Raw genomic sequence first — 12,845 nt, forward strand, 5'->3', positions numbered from 1 at the left:
ATAGTCCCCCATCCTTTTTAGTCCAAACCCTGGGGAAATGGGCCGAAGCCTCGCCAGAAACGAGAACAGGAGCTTCTTGAGGATTGGAAAACAAAACAAAGAAATTGCTGGGGTCAGGAGCCAGAACAGGAACATTGGCAGAATAAGGAGCCAAGATATCACAGCCAGAGTCGGAAACCAGGACATGAAGACAGACAAGATCAATACAGGCACCCATTACAGGTGGCGGACCAGGAGCTTGGACACCCATCACGGGTGGCAGACCAGGAGTTTGGACACCCATCACGGTTGGCAGACCAGGAATACAGGCACCCATCACGGGTGGCGGACCAGGAGCTTGGACACCCATCACGGTTGGCAGACCAGGAATACAGGCACCCATCACGGGTGGCGGATCAGGAGTTTGGACACCCATCACGGGTGTCGGACCAGGAGCACGGGCACCCATCACAGGTGGCGGACCAAGAGCACGGGCACCCATCACAGGTGGCGGACCAAGAGCACGGGCACCCATCACAGGTGGCGACAAGAGCACGGGCACCCATCACCAGTGGCGGACCAAGAGCACAGGCACCCATCACAGGTGGCGACCAGGAGCCAAGGCACCCATCAGAAACAGGAAGAGGCAAGCCAGGACAGCAATACCACCACTTACAGCAATAGGCCTGATAGAGACAGGGTTAACCGCCCTAACCAGGTCCAGTAACAGGGAAAGTGGCACTATCCAGGGCAGGCAGGTCCTCAGGCCCGGAGGCCAGGGAAACAGGTCCTCAGGCCCGGAGCCAGGGCAAACAGGTCCTCAGGCCGGAGCCAGGCAAACAGGGGCCCTCATGCCCGGAGGCCAGGGCAAACAGGTCCTTCAGGCCCGGAGGCCAGGGCAAACAGGTCCTCAGGCCCCGAGGCCAGGGCAAACAGGTCCTCAGGCCCCGAGGCCAGGGCAAACAGGTCCTCAGGCCCCGAGGCCAGGGCAAACAGGTCCTCAGGCCCCGAGGCCAGGGGCAAACAGGTCCTCAGGCCCCGAGGCCAGGGCAAACAGGTCCTCAGGCCCCGAGGCCAGGGCAAACAGGTCCTCAGGCCCCGAGGCCAGGGCAAACAGGTCCTCAGGCCCCGAGGCCAGGGCAAACAGGTCCCTCAGGCCCGAGGCCAGGGCAAACAGGTCCTCAGGCCCCGAGGCCAGGGCAAACAGGTCCTCAGGCCCCGAGGCCAGGGCAAACAGGTCCTCAGGCCCCGAGGCCAGGGCAAAACAGGTCCTCAGGCCCCGAGGCCAGGGCAAACAGGTCCTCAGGCCCCGAGGCCAGGGCAAACAGGTCCTCAGGCCCCGAGGCCAGGGCAAACAGGTCCTCAGGCCCCGAGGCCAGGGCAAACAGGTCCTCAGGCCCCGAGGCCAGGGCAAACAGGTCCTCAGGCCCCGAGGCCAGGGCAAACAGGTCCTCAGGCCCCGAGGCCAGGGCAAACAGGTCCTCAGGCCCCGAGGCCAGGGCAAACAGGTCCTCAGGCCCCGAGGCCAGGGCAAACAGGTCCTCAGGCCCCGAGGCCAGGGCAAACAGGTCCTCAGGCCCCGAGGCCAGGGCAACCAGTACAGGAACTGGTTTAGGAAGAAACAATCGTCTGGGAGCTGGCATGGGAACGGAGTCTGGCTGAGCTGCAGGCACGGAGACTGGAACCGGCTGAGCTGCGGGCACGGAGACTGGAACCGGCTGAGCTGCGGGCACGGAGACTGGAACCGGCTGAGCTGCGGGGCACGGAGACTGGAACCGGCTGAGCTGCGGGCACGGAGACTGGAACCGGCTGAGCTGCGGGCCACGGAGACTGGAACCGGCTGAGCTGCGGGCACGGAGACTGGAACCGGCTGAGCTGCGGGCACGGAGACTGGAACCGGCTGAGCTGCGGGCACGGAGACTGGAACCGGCTGAGCTGTGGGCACGGAGACTGGAACCGGCCTGAGCTGCGGGCACGGAGACTGGAACGGCGGCTGCGGGGCACGGAGACTGGAACCGGCTGAGCTGCGGGCACGGAGACTGGAACCGGCTGAGCTGCGGGCACGGAGACTGGAACCGGCTGAGCTGCGGGCACGGAGACTGGAACCGGCTGGGCTGCGGGCACGGAGACTGGAACCGGCTGGGCTGCGGGCACGGAGACTGGAACCGGCTGGGCTGCGGGCACGGAGACTGGAACCGGCTGGGCTGCGGGCACGGAGACTGGGACCGGCTGGGCTGCAGGCACGGAGACTGGAACCGGCTGGGCTGCAGATACAGAGGCTGGAACCGGCTGGGCTGCAGATACAGAGGCTGGAACCGGCTGGGCTGCAGATACAAAGGCTGGAACCGTCTGGATTGGCATGGTAACGGGCACAGGCAGCTTTCGGGGAGCCGGCACAGGCAGCTTTCGGGAGCCGGCACAGGCAGCTTTCTGGGAGCCGGCACAGGCAGCTTTCGGGGGAGCCGGCACAGGCAGCTTTCGGGGAGCCGGCACAGGCAGCTTTCGGGGGAGCCGGCACAGGCAGCTTTCGGGGAGCCGGCACAGGAGCAAGGACTGGCTGGGAAGCCGGCACAGGAGCAAGGACTGGCTGGGAAGCCGGCACAGGAGCAAGGACTGGCTGGGAAGCCGGCACCAAAGCTGGAGACCCGGCACCAAAGCTGGAGACTGGAGAACCGGCACCAAAGCTGGAGACTGGAGAGCCGGCACAGGAGCAGGTGACTGGAGAGCCGGCACCGGAACAGGTGACTGGAGAGCCGGCACCGGAGCAGGTGACTGGAGAGCCGGCACCGGAGCAGGTGACTGGAGAGCCGGCATGGGAGCAGGTAACTGGAGAGGATACTGGGAAACCGTAGAAAAACTAATAAACTGGGGTTCAGGTCTGAGAGAAAAAGAGGGTGACCTGGGTTTGGCAGCTGCCACAGGAGCAGAAGGTTGTGAAGGAGACAAGGGCCCAAAAACTGGAAGTGGCCGATCTGACACAGGCCAAATAGCAGTTTGTAGTTCACCTTCATCAGAGTCTAGATCCTCCCAGTCCTCATCGAAGACTGAATCCCCCCAGTCATCATCAGAGACAAAATCCTGCCAGACATCATCAGTGAAATGGATGGCGTCTTCTGCCCTATCCTCTCCATCCCAAGGGAGTTGCAGTTTAACAACGGAGTCAGAAGGCATGGAGGGCTTTCCCAAAGGCTTCCTGTAGTTAGGCTGAGTCATTCTGTAACGTTCACAACGGGGAACCGCTGTAACTGAGGATAGCCACTCCAAGGGGAGTGGATATGGTGGATGCCCAGGGGTGTAGCCATAGATAATTGTAGGCAAAGACATGATGGTGATGAAGTTATAGTAGGTTTATTGCAGTCGGAACACAGAAACACAAAAGGCAGGAACAAGCAAAATGGCTGTTCGAGGAATCCACATGGTGGGGGAAAAGTGGGGAACACAGGAACAAAGGTACTCACTCAGGAAACAAGGTAACAAGGTTTTCAGGAACAAGACATACAAGGTATTCAAGGTTCAGGTTCAGATTCAGATTCAGATTCAGATTCAGATTCAGATTTGCAGTTCAGGAACAAACATAATACAATCAATGACTCAGCCCTGAGCAAGGCTCAGGGCGGGGTTTATAAAGGGAAGGTGATTAGGAAATGGGAAACACATGAGGGTAAACGAGGTGGGTGGAAAACTGACTGTGAATGGCAGATAACAGAAAACAATACACACCAGAGTTCAGAATCAGCCCTGAGAGCCCCCAGTGGCTCATCAGGTAAGTGCTGCAAATAAGCAGAACAGCACTACCAGAGTTCAAGTCCCGGGCTGAACCTGACAGACAGCCCTGATCTAGACACATGGGTATATTTATCAAAGAGTGAAGTTAAAGATTTCCATAGTCTGCTAGAGTGAAATTCCACCATTCATTTCTAAAGACATATCTATCAGAGGGTGAAAGGGAAAGTTCACCCTTTGATAAATACGATTTTAAAAATCCCATAGAAATGAATAGAGAGAGGCGGTATTCCACTCTAGAGGACTGTGGTGATATCTAACTTCACTTTTTGGTATATGGTATATCTAGTATAGGTAAATCTAAAAACAACTGGACTTGCTGAGTAATCAATGAAGACGTTTCACTACTCATCCGAGCAGCTTCTTCAGTTCAACTGACTGGTGTGGGAAATTCTCAACATATAAACTCTTCCACTAATCCAATCACAATGGCATATTGTAACTCTTCAAAGAGGTGACATCTGAAGAAATTCACAAAGGTGTAGATTCTGTGTAGTTACTGTGATAGGATTATCCAATGTGTCATGCAACTCCTAGAAAGAGGTGTTACTTGTTAGAGTTGCATGAATGGACGTGTGAAGTGTTCTGAAACCGCCGGGGTACAGATGTTAGAACAGAATTGTATGTAGCAGAAAGGTGGTGTCGAAGGCCCCCGCCTCTGTTCAGGGATGGTTTCTCCACCTTGACATGAATCGCCTCTTTCACCCCTCATTCAAACCAGCGGTCTTCTTTATCCAATATTTGGACCTTGCTATCTTCAAAGGAGTGTCCCTTGTCTTTTAAGTGTAGAAAGACAGCTGAGTTTTGCCCTGTAGAGTTCGCCCTCATATGATGAGCCATTCACTTGGTGAGCAGTTGTTTTGTCTCCCCAATGTATAGATCTGTGCACTCCTCGTTGCTTTGTTTTTCTTTAGGGGTTGGATCCTTTGGGTGTACCAGTTTTTGTTTCAGTGTGTTGCCTAGGTTTGAAAAACACAGGGACGTGGTGTTTGTTAAAAATCCTCCTGAGTTTCTCAGACACTCCAGCTACATATTGGATGACTATGTTTCGCCTACTATGTGTCTCCGGGTGCTTATTTCTATTGGTGTTCCTGTTGGGCTTGGTTGCTGCTGTTTTGACAAAGGCCCAGTCTGGGTAGCCACACGCTTTCAAAGCTCCTCTAAGATGTTTTTGCTCTTTGCTTTGGACTCTGTATCAGTTGCCACAACTTCCGCCCTGTGGTGCAGAGTTCTAATGACACCCAGTTTGTGTTCCAGCGGATGGTGGGAATCAAACAACAGATATTGATCCGTATGAGTGGGTTTTCTGTATACTACCGTCTTCAAATTATCCTCCTCTTGGATTGCCAAAGACTGCCACTTCATTGGATCTGGTTTTTACCCAAGTGTCATCCACATACCTGAACCAGTGACTCGGTATAGTTCCCTGGAAAGTAAGTAAGGCCCTCCTTTCCACTTCCTCCATGTACAGGTTTGCTGCAATAGGAGCAAACCTCTTATGCAAATCTGTATATGGCCCACATTGAGGAGGAGGTAATATATAAAAATTCCCTATTTAGATCTCATTGTACGTTGTATCTGCGGTACATTGATGATCTTTTGCTGATCTGGGATGGTGACTTAGAGAGCCTAAATGCCTTTCATCATTTTCTTAATGGTATAGAAGAGACTTTAAAATTTACAATGGATTTTAATCCAACTTCCATCAATTTTTTGGATGTAAAAGTGGTCAAGGATGGAAACATACTTAAAACTGAACTATATAGGAAGGTGACTGATAAAAACAATTTATTGCATTTTGCCAGTTTCCATCCTGATGCTTTAAAAAATTCTCTTCCTTACTCGCAATTTATGAGGGTGAAGCGAATTGTAAGTGATTCAAAGGACTGTGACTTTTATTTAAAAGAAATGGTGGATCGGTTTGGTGCTAGAGGCTACTCTAAACAGATTTTAAAGAACAATTTAGAGAAGGTGCACCAGCAAACCAGACAGGAATTGTTAATTGCCAATGTGCCAAAGCATAAGGATAATAACAGGATAGCCTTTGTAAGCCGGTATAATACGGCAAGTAAACAAATTGGGAACATCATACGTAAACATTGGCATCTGTTACAATCCTGTCTGACAGAAGTCCCAAGTTTTCAATTACCACCAATGTTGGCCTACAAAAGGGCAAGGAATTTGAAAGATCGTTTAGTCAAAGCTGATGTTGGCAGCCTAAAATCGCAGAAATGCTTATTTTTACAAAGGCCTAAATTTGGAACTTTTCCTTGTCTACATTGCTGTCAATGCAATTCAATAATTAAAGGGAATACTTTCAATCATCCCCATTCTGGTAAGCAGTATAAAATTAAACAGTACTACACATGTGAATCTACATATGTTGTTTATTTATTGAAATGCCCGTGCGGTTTGCTATATATAGGGGAAACAACCCAGAGGATTAGAGATCGTATCTCTAAACACAAATCCACTATTCGCACAGGACAAACTTCTCTACCTGTACCGGCACATTTTCGATCCGCAGGACATGCAATTAGTCAATTAAAATTTCAAATAATTGATTCTGTTCCAGTTCAGAGGAGAGGGGGCAATAGACTGCTAGCATTACAAAAATTAGAAATGCAGTGGATCCATAGGTTGGACACAGTGTGGCCGAGGGGCCTGAATAAAGACTATACCCCATCTATGTTTATTTATCAGTAGGTAGGCAGACTTTTTACCAGTGCTGGTTTTTTGAAATATCTACTATGTGTATACATATGTATTCTAACGAACAATTTTTGTCTTTTTAAGGTCCTTGAATGAACCTTCTGAGTGCGGGTACCATCATCTGCATAACCCAAGATTATTGGGGAGAAAAATGGGCTGAGTATGCAGTTAAAGTACCGTGATTGCGCCTCAGTTTATTCATTCATATTCTCCCTGATTGGGAATTACAAATTAATTTTTATACATATATGCACTTTAAGGTGATAATATTTTCATATGTAACTTTTTTACACTTGTGTCATAATGTTCATACTATTTTTTTGTTTTTGCTATTTATGGACTTTTTATGGATATTTTATTATATGGGTGCACAAAAAATTTCCAATCAAACATAATGGTCTGTGATTATTGCACTAATTATGTATGCAGGGTTTGAATTTTAACCTATCTCTGAGGATTCACTAAATTATTCACATGTGTCACTCCATTATTCAAATTTATCAATTAATTATGTATATTAGCATTGAATCTTAACCAATCCGTGAAGGATCACTACCATTGTTTCTCCACTCCTCCCTCTTTTTCTTTGGTATTTAACACAGTACTTTGAATGTAAGTTTAGGCTTGATAAAGGGCCCTGCGTGGCCCGAAACGTTGCCAAACTTTATGTCTGCCGTGAGCCAATAAAAACACTTTTCTTCACAAGACAAGTTTGATCGGTGTGCTACAGTTTTCTTTGGATGTTCGAGTTATTTGGACCTTGAGCAGGAGGTCCTGTGGACTGTTTAGCACCCGGCACCCGAGAGGGTAATTACGTTCAGGTGAGCACTCTAATTCTGTGTGGAATTGCTTTTCCTGCCAAGAGAAGCTCCCTGTACTACTTAACATGATGTCTCAACTAGGCTCATATTCTCAAGATGCTACAACATTTGCTTACACAGAAGCAGATGCAATTAGGATTTTAGGTGAGGAACAGAGCAACCACTCCTTCCTGACTGAACCTACTGGTGATAACCTCACACGTGAACTGGAAAAGGAGAAAAGACGTCTGACAGGTTTGGAACTGCATTCCATTACGCTGAAAGAATATTACAAACTTAGACGCATCCCACGTGGCCTAAGGGTTAATTTAAGACCCACTATATTCAACGACAATACTGACTTTGCTAAACGCTATGAACAAATAGTGAATAAATGTTCGTTTGACATATTACTTTTGAACATTGAATATTTACAGAATGCTATTCCTGAAGTGATGTCCCGCATTAAGGCAATAGAGCTGCAATTGAAAAATGCTTTGCGATCTGATGAATACAAGGAAATGCTTACCAGAACTGATGAGGCCATCGCTAAACATCGGAGATTGGTGGAGGAGCGAAAGAGAACCAAATTCCACAGAGATGCCGAAGATTACAGAACCGGCAATATATATCAATGGAACGCAGCGTCAACTGGTGGAACGCAGCGCAATAGACGTCGGGACGCACCACGTGATCACATGGATCACATACAACGGAAGCAACAGCAAGGAAAGAAGCAGCAGCGCTGGAAGACTCCAGATGAACGTACTCCAGATACGGCCACAGAGAGTTCCTCTTCTTCTTGTTTTTTAGATTACAGCCCCCCAAGACACGTCGAGGGCAAAAAAGGCGCAGGGGGCACGAAACATCAGAAAACGTTTGCAACAGAGACGCGACAACAACCACCCAGGACAGTGAGGAACTCACAGAAACGTTAGTATACAATATATCTGACGAATTATTAACATCTGAACAATTGACTTTATTGCAAAAGGGCTTATCTTTTAGTCCCACTAGTAAATGTGACACTTTTGAATTGGATGTCGATCTACAGAGATTTTTTCGTAATTTGCGTCTTAAACGCCATTTCTCTAAAATCCCACCCCCTAGTGAAGTTATATATAGTAATGTGGGGGCAGGTCATTCGCAACTATCCCTTAAACGGGTGGGTCTCCGGAACAAAAGTATGTTTGTGCCTCCCATGACAGATAATGTAGTGGAGGCTTACATTAAATTGGTACAAACGGATGTGGATGTTTTAAAACAAAAAATTAAGCGAAGACCATTGATGGGACAGAGGTCCAATTTAACGTACAAGGAGGGGCGATGTTTACAAGATCTTATTAATAATGACAATTTAATCATAAAACCAGCTGACAAGGGGGGTGCCCTGGTGGTAATGAATAAACAAAAATATATGGATGAAATTTATCTACAATTGGCAGATGGTAATGTGTACAAGAAAGTCGATTCGGATCCACTAGCATCCATACAACAGTGCATTGCAAATTGTGTGCTTGATGCAATGGAGGCTGGCATTGTGGATGACGATCTAAAAAAATTCCTGATTAAAGACAATCCTATTACGCCAATATTGTACACATTACCTAAAATTCACAAAAACTTGGAGAATCCACCAGGTCGCCCCATTGTCGCTGGTACTGATTCAGTCTTATCACCATTGGCTGTATTTCTAGATAAGATATTACAGCCTCTAGTGCAGAATACTAATTCTTTTGTGAAAGATACCACACATCTACTGAATATATTGGATCGGACCACATTAACCAACAATAATGTTCTATTAGTCAGTCTTGATGTGTCAAGCCTTTACACATCTATAAATCATGACACAGGAATATCAGCTGTGACTCATTTTTTAAATACCACTGAATATACTGAGGAACAAAAGTCTTTTTTAGTGGATTTATTGCAAATAGTGTTGCATCAAAATTATTTTCTATTTGGGGACAATTTCTACATACAACAGAGGGGTACCGTTATGGGTAGCAACGTAGCTCCCTCTTATGCAAATCTGTATATGGCCCACATTGAGGAGGAGGTAATATATAAAAATTCCCTATTTAGATCTCATTGTACGTTGTATCTGCGGTACATTGATGATCTTTTGCTGATCTGGGATGGTGACTTAGAGAGCCTAAATGCCTTTCATCATTTTCTTAATGGTATAGAAGAGACTTTAAAATTTACAATGGATTTTAATCCAACTTCCATCAATTTTTTGGATGTAAAAGTGGTCAAGGATGGAAACATACTTAAAACTGAACTATATAGGAAGGTGACTGATAAAAACAATTTATTGCATTTTGCCAGTTTCCATCCTGATGCTTTAAAAAATTCTCTTCCTTACTCGCAATTTATGAGGGTGAAGCGAATTGTAAGTGATTCAAAGGACTGTGACTTTTATTTAAAAGAAATGGTGGATCGGTTTGGTGCTAGAGGCTACTCTAAACAGATTTTAAAGAACAATTTAGAGAAGGTGCACCAGCAAACCAGACAGGAATTGTTAATTGCCAATGTGCCAAAGCATAAGGATAATAACAGGATAGCCTTTGTAAGCCGGTATAATACGGCAAGTAAACAAATTGGGAACATCATACGTAAACATTGGCATCTGTTACAATCCTGTCTGACAGAAGTCCCAAGTTTTCAATTACCACCAATGTTGGCCTACAAAAGGGCAAGGAATTTGAAAGATCGTTTAGTCAAAGCTGATGTTGGCAGCCTAAAATCGCAGAAATGCTTATTTTTACAAAGGCCTAAATTTGGAACTTTTCCTTGTCTACATTGCTGTCAATGCAATTCAATAATTAAAGGGAATACTTTCAATCATCCCCATTCTGGTAAGCAGTATAAAATTAAACAGTACTACACATGTGAATCTACATATGTTGTTTATTTATTGAAATGCCCGTGCGGTTTGCTATATATAGGGGAAACAACCCAGAGGATTAGAGATCGTATCTCTAAACACAAATCCACTATTCGCACAGGACAAACTTCTCTACCTGTACCGGCACATTTTCGATCCGCAGGACATGCAATTAGTCAATTAAAATTTCAAATAATTGATTCTGTTCCAGTTCAGAGGAGAGGGGGCAATAGACTGCTAGCATTACAAAAATTAGAAATGCAGTGGATCCATAGGTTGGACACAGTGTGGCCGAGGGGCCTGAATAAAGACTATACCCCATCTATGTTTATTTATCAGTAGGTAGGCAGACTTTTTACCAGTGCTGGTTTTTTGAAATATCTACTATGTGTATACATATGTATTCTAACGAACAATTTTTGTCTTTTTAAGGTCCTTGAATGAACCTTCTGAGTGCGGGTACCATCATCTGCATAACCCAAGATTATTGGGGAGAAAAATGGGCTGAGTATGCAGTTAAAGTACCGTGATTGCGCCTCAGTTTATTCATTCATATTCTCCCTGATTGGGAATTACAAATTAATTTTTATACATATATGCACTTTAAGGTGATAATATTTTCATATGTAACTTTTTTACACTTGTGTCATAATGTTCATACTATTTTTTTGTTTTTGCTATTTATGGACTTTTTATGGATATTTTATTATATGGGTGCACAAAAAATTTCCAATCAAACATAATGGTCTGTGATTATTGCACTAATTATGTATGCAGGGTTTGAATTTTAACCTATCTCTGAGGATTCACTAAATTATTCACATGTGTCACTCCATTATTCAAATTTATCAATTAATTATGTATATTAGCATTGAATCTTAACCAATCCGTGAAGGATCACTACCATTGTTTCTCCACTCCTCCCTCTTTTTCTTTGGTATTTAACACAGTACTTTGAATGTAAGTTTAGGCTTGATAAAGGGCCCTGCGTGGCCCGAAACGTTGCCAAACTTTATGTCTGCCGCGAGCCAATAAAAACACTTTTCTTCACAAGACAAGTTTGATCGGTGTGCTACAGTTTTCTTTGGATGTTCGAGTTATTTGGACCTTGAGCAGGAGGTCCTGTGGACTGTTTAGCACCCGGCACCCGAGAGGGTAATTACGTTCAGGTGAGCACTCTAATTCTGTGTGCTGCAATAGGAGAGACGGGAGAACCCATTGCCCAGCCATGTTTCTGTCTATAAAAAAGGTTCTTGTATTTGAAGTATGTGGTGTTAAGACACAAATCTAGCAACAAACATACTTGGTTGGGACTGAGCTTCGTTCTGCTGCTGAGGGTGTTATCTTGTTGCAGTCGATTTCTTACAGTCTCAATTGCCACTGTAGTAGGTATACACGTGAACAAAGAAGTGACATCATATGATACCATTGTTTCTTCTACCTCTAGTGTAACGCCGTGAAGCTTGGTTACAAACTCTTTGGCATTCTGGATATGATGCACTGTATTGCCTACCAACAGGGCTAAGATGTTAGCCAAGAATTTTGCAATGTTGTATGTCACTGAATTTATGCTGCTGACAATGGGTCTTAGTGGGGGTCCTTCTTTGTGTATCTTGGGGGAGTCCGTATAAACATGGTATGGCTTCTCTGGGTTACAGGCGGTGGTATAAAACTCGATCAATGGCTTTCTCCTTTTCAAGTTGTTGTGGGCAACCTATTACCTTTTTCTTGTAACCGCTGGTTGGGTCTTTCCTTAAGGGTTCATATGTATTTCTATCACTGAGTAGAGTTGTTATCTTTCAGTCGTAGTCAGTTGTGTTGAGCACAACTGTGCATATCCCTTTATCTGCTGGCAGGATAGTGATGTTCGGGTCCTTACTCAGAGAACTGAGCGCTCTCCTCTCTTGTGTACTAAGGTTAGAGGGAGGTGTTCTGGCACTTGCCAAAGCAGCTGACACTTTTAGCCAGAGTTGTTCTGCTTCTTCCTTGTTCAAGTGATTATTTTTGATAGCAGATTCTGTGGCTATGATGAGTTCAACTACTGGGATGTGTTGTGGTGTCACCCCATAGTTTAACCCCTTGGCTAGCACGTCCTTTTCCGGCTGAGTTAGTACCCTATCTGATAAGTTCTTAACCCACGTGTCCCTCAGCATAGGAGGGCGAACTCTACAGGGCAAAACTCAGCTGAGTTAGTACCCTATCTGATAAGTTCCTAACCCACGTGTCCCTCAGCATAGAATTTGCGCCGTTTCGCTTCGCCGGAAAATTCACAAATTTTGCGCGAAATTTGTGAAACGACGAAAAATTTGCGAAACGGCTTTTCAAAAAAAAACATTTTGACGCCGGCGATTTTTTTCAGCGAATTTTCGCGGGCGTTTCGCGAATTTATTCGCTAGCGGCGAATCGCGCAAATTTGCCACAATTTCGCGCCTGGCGAATAAATTCGCCCATCACTAGTCATCTCTTTGAAGAGTTACAATGTGCCATTGTGATTGGATTAATGGAAAGGTTTATATGCCGAGAACTTCCCACACCAGTCAGTAGAACTGAAGAAGCTGCTCGGATGAGTAGTGAAACTTCATTGATTACTCAGCAAGTCCAGTTGTTTTTAGATTTACCTATACTAGGGGGCCGATTCATTAACTTCGAGTGAAGGATTCGAAGTTAAAAAACTTCGA

The 12,845-nt window shown here is 45.8% G+C and overlaps 2 protein-coding genes across 2 annotated transcripts; both read left to right on the top strand.

Annotated features, from left to right (window-relative positions):
* Positions 1-7,232: 7,232 nt before the first annotated feature.
* Positions 7,233-11,094, top strand: LOC121397712. Its single transcript, XM_041574947.1, has 2 exons — positions 7,233-8,207; positions 10,600-11,094. The coding sequence occupies exons 1-2, from the start codon at positions 7,361-7,363 to the stop codon at positions 10,605-10,607; spliced, it is 855 nt and encodes a 284-aa protein (XP_041430881.1). The 5' UTR covers positions 7,233-7,360; the 3' UTR covers positions 10,608-11,094.
* LOC121397711 lies at positions 8,404-10,606 on the top strand. The gene is made up of 2 exons (XM_041574946.1): positions 8,404-8,561; positions 8,600-10,606. Exon 2 carries the CDS (start codon positions 8,674-8,676, stop codon positions 10,507-10,509), a length of 1,836 nt encoding a protein of 611 aa, XP_041430880.1. The 5' UTR covers positions 8,404-8,561; positions 8,600-8,673; the 3' UTR covers positions 10,510-10,606.
* Positions 11,095-12,845: the final 1,751 nt, after the last annotated feature.

Source organism: Xenopus laevis, chromosome 8S (assembly GCF_017654675.1).
Source record: "Xenopus laevis strain J_2021 chromosome 8S, Xenopus_laevis_v10.1, whole genome shotgun sequence".
In the NCBI taxonomy this organism is placed as follows: Eukaryota; Metazoa; Chordata; class Amphibia; order Anura; family Pipidae; genus Xenopus; species Xenopus laevis.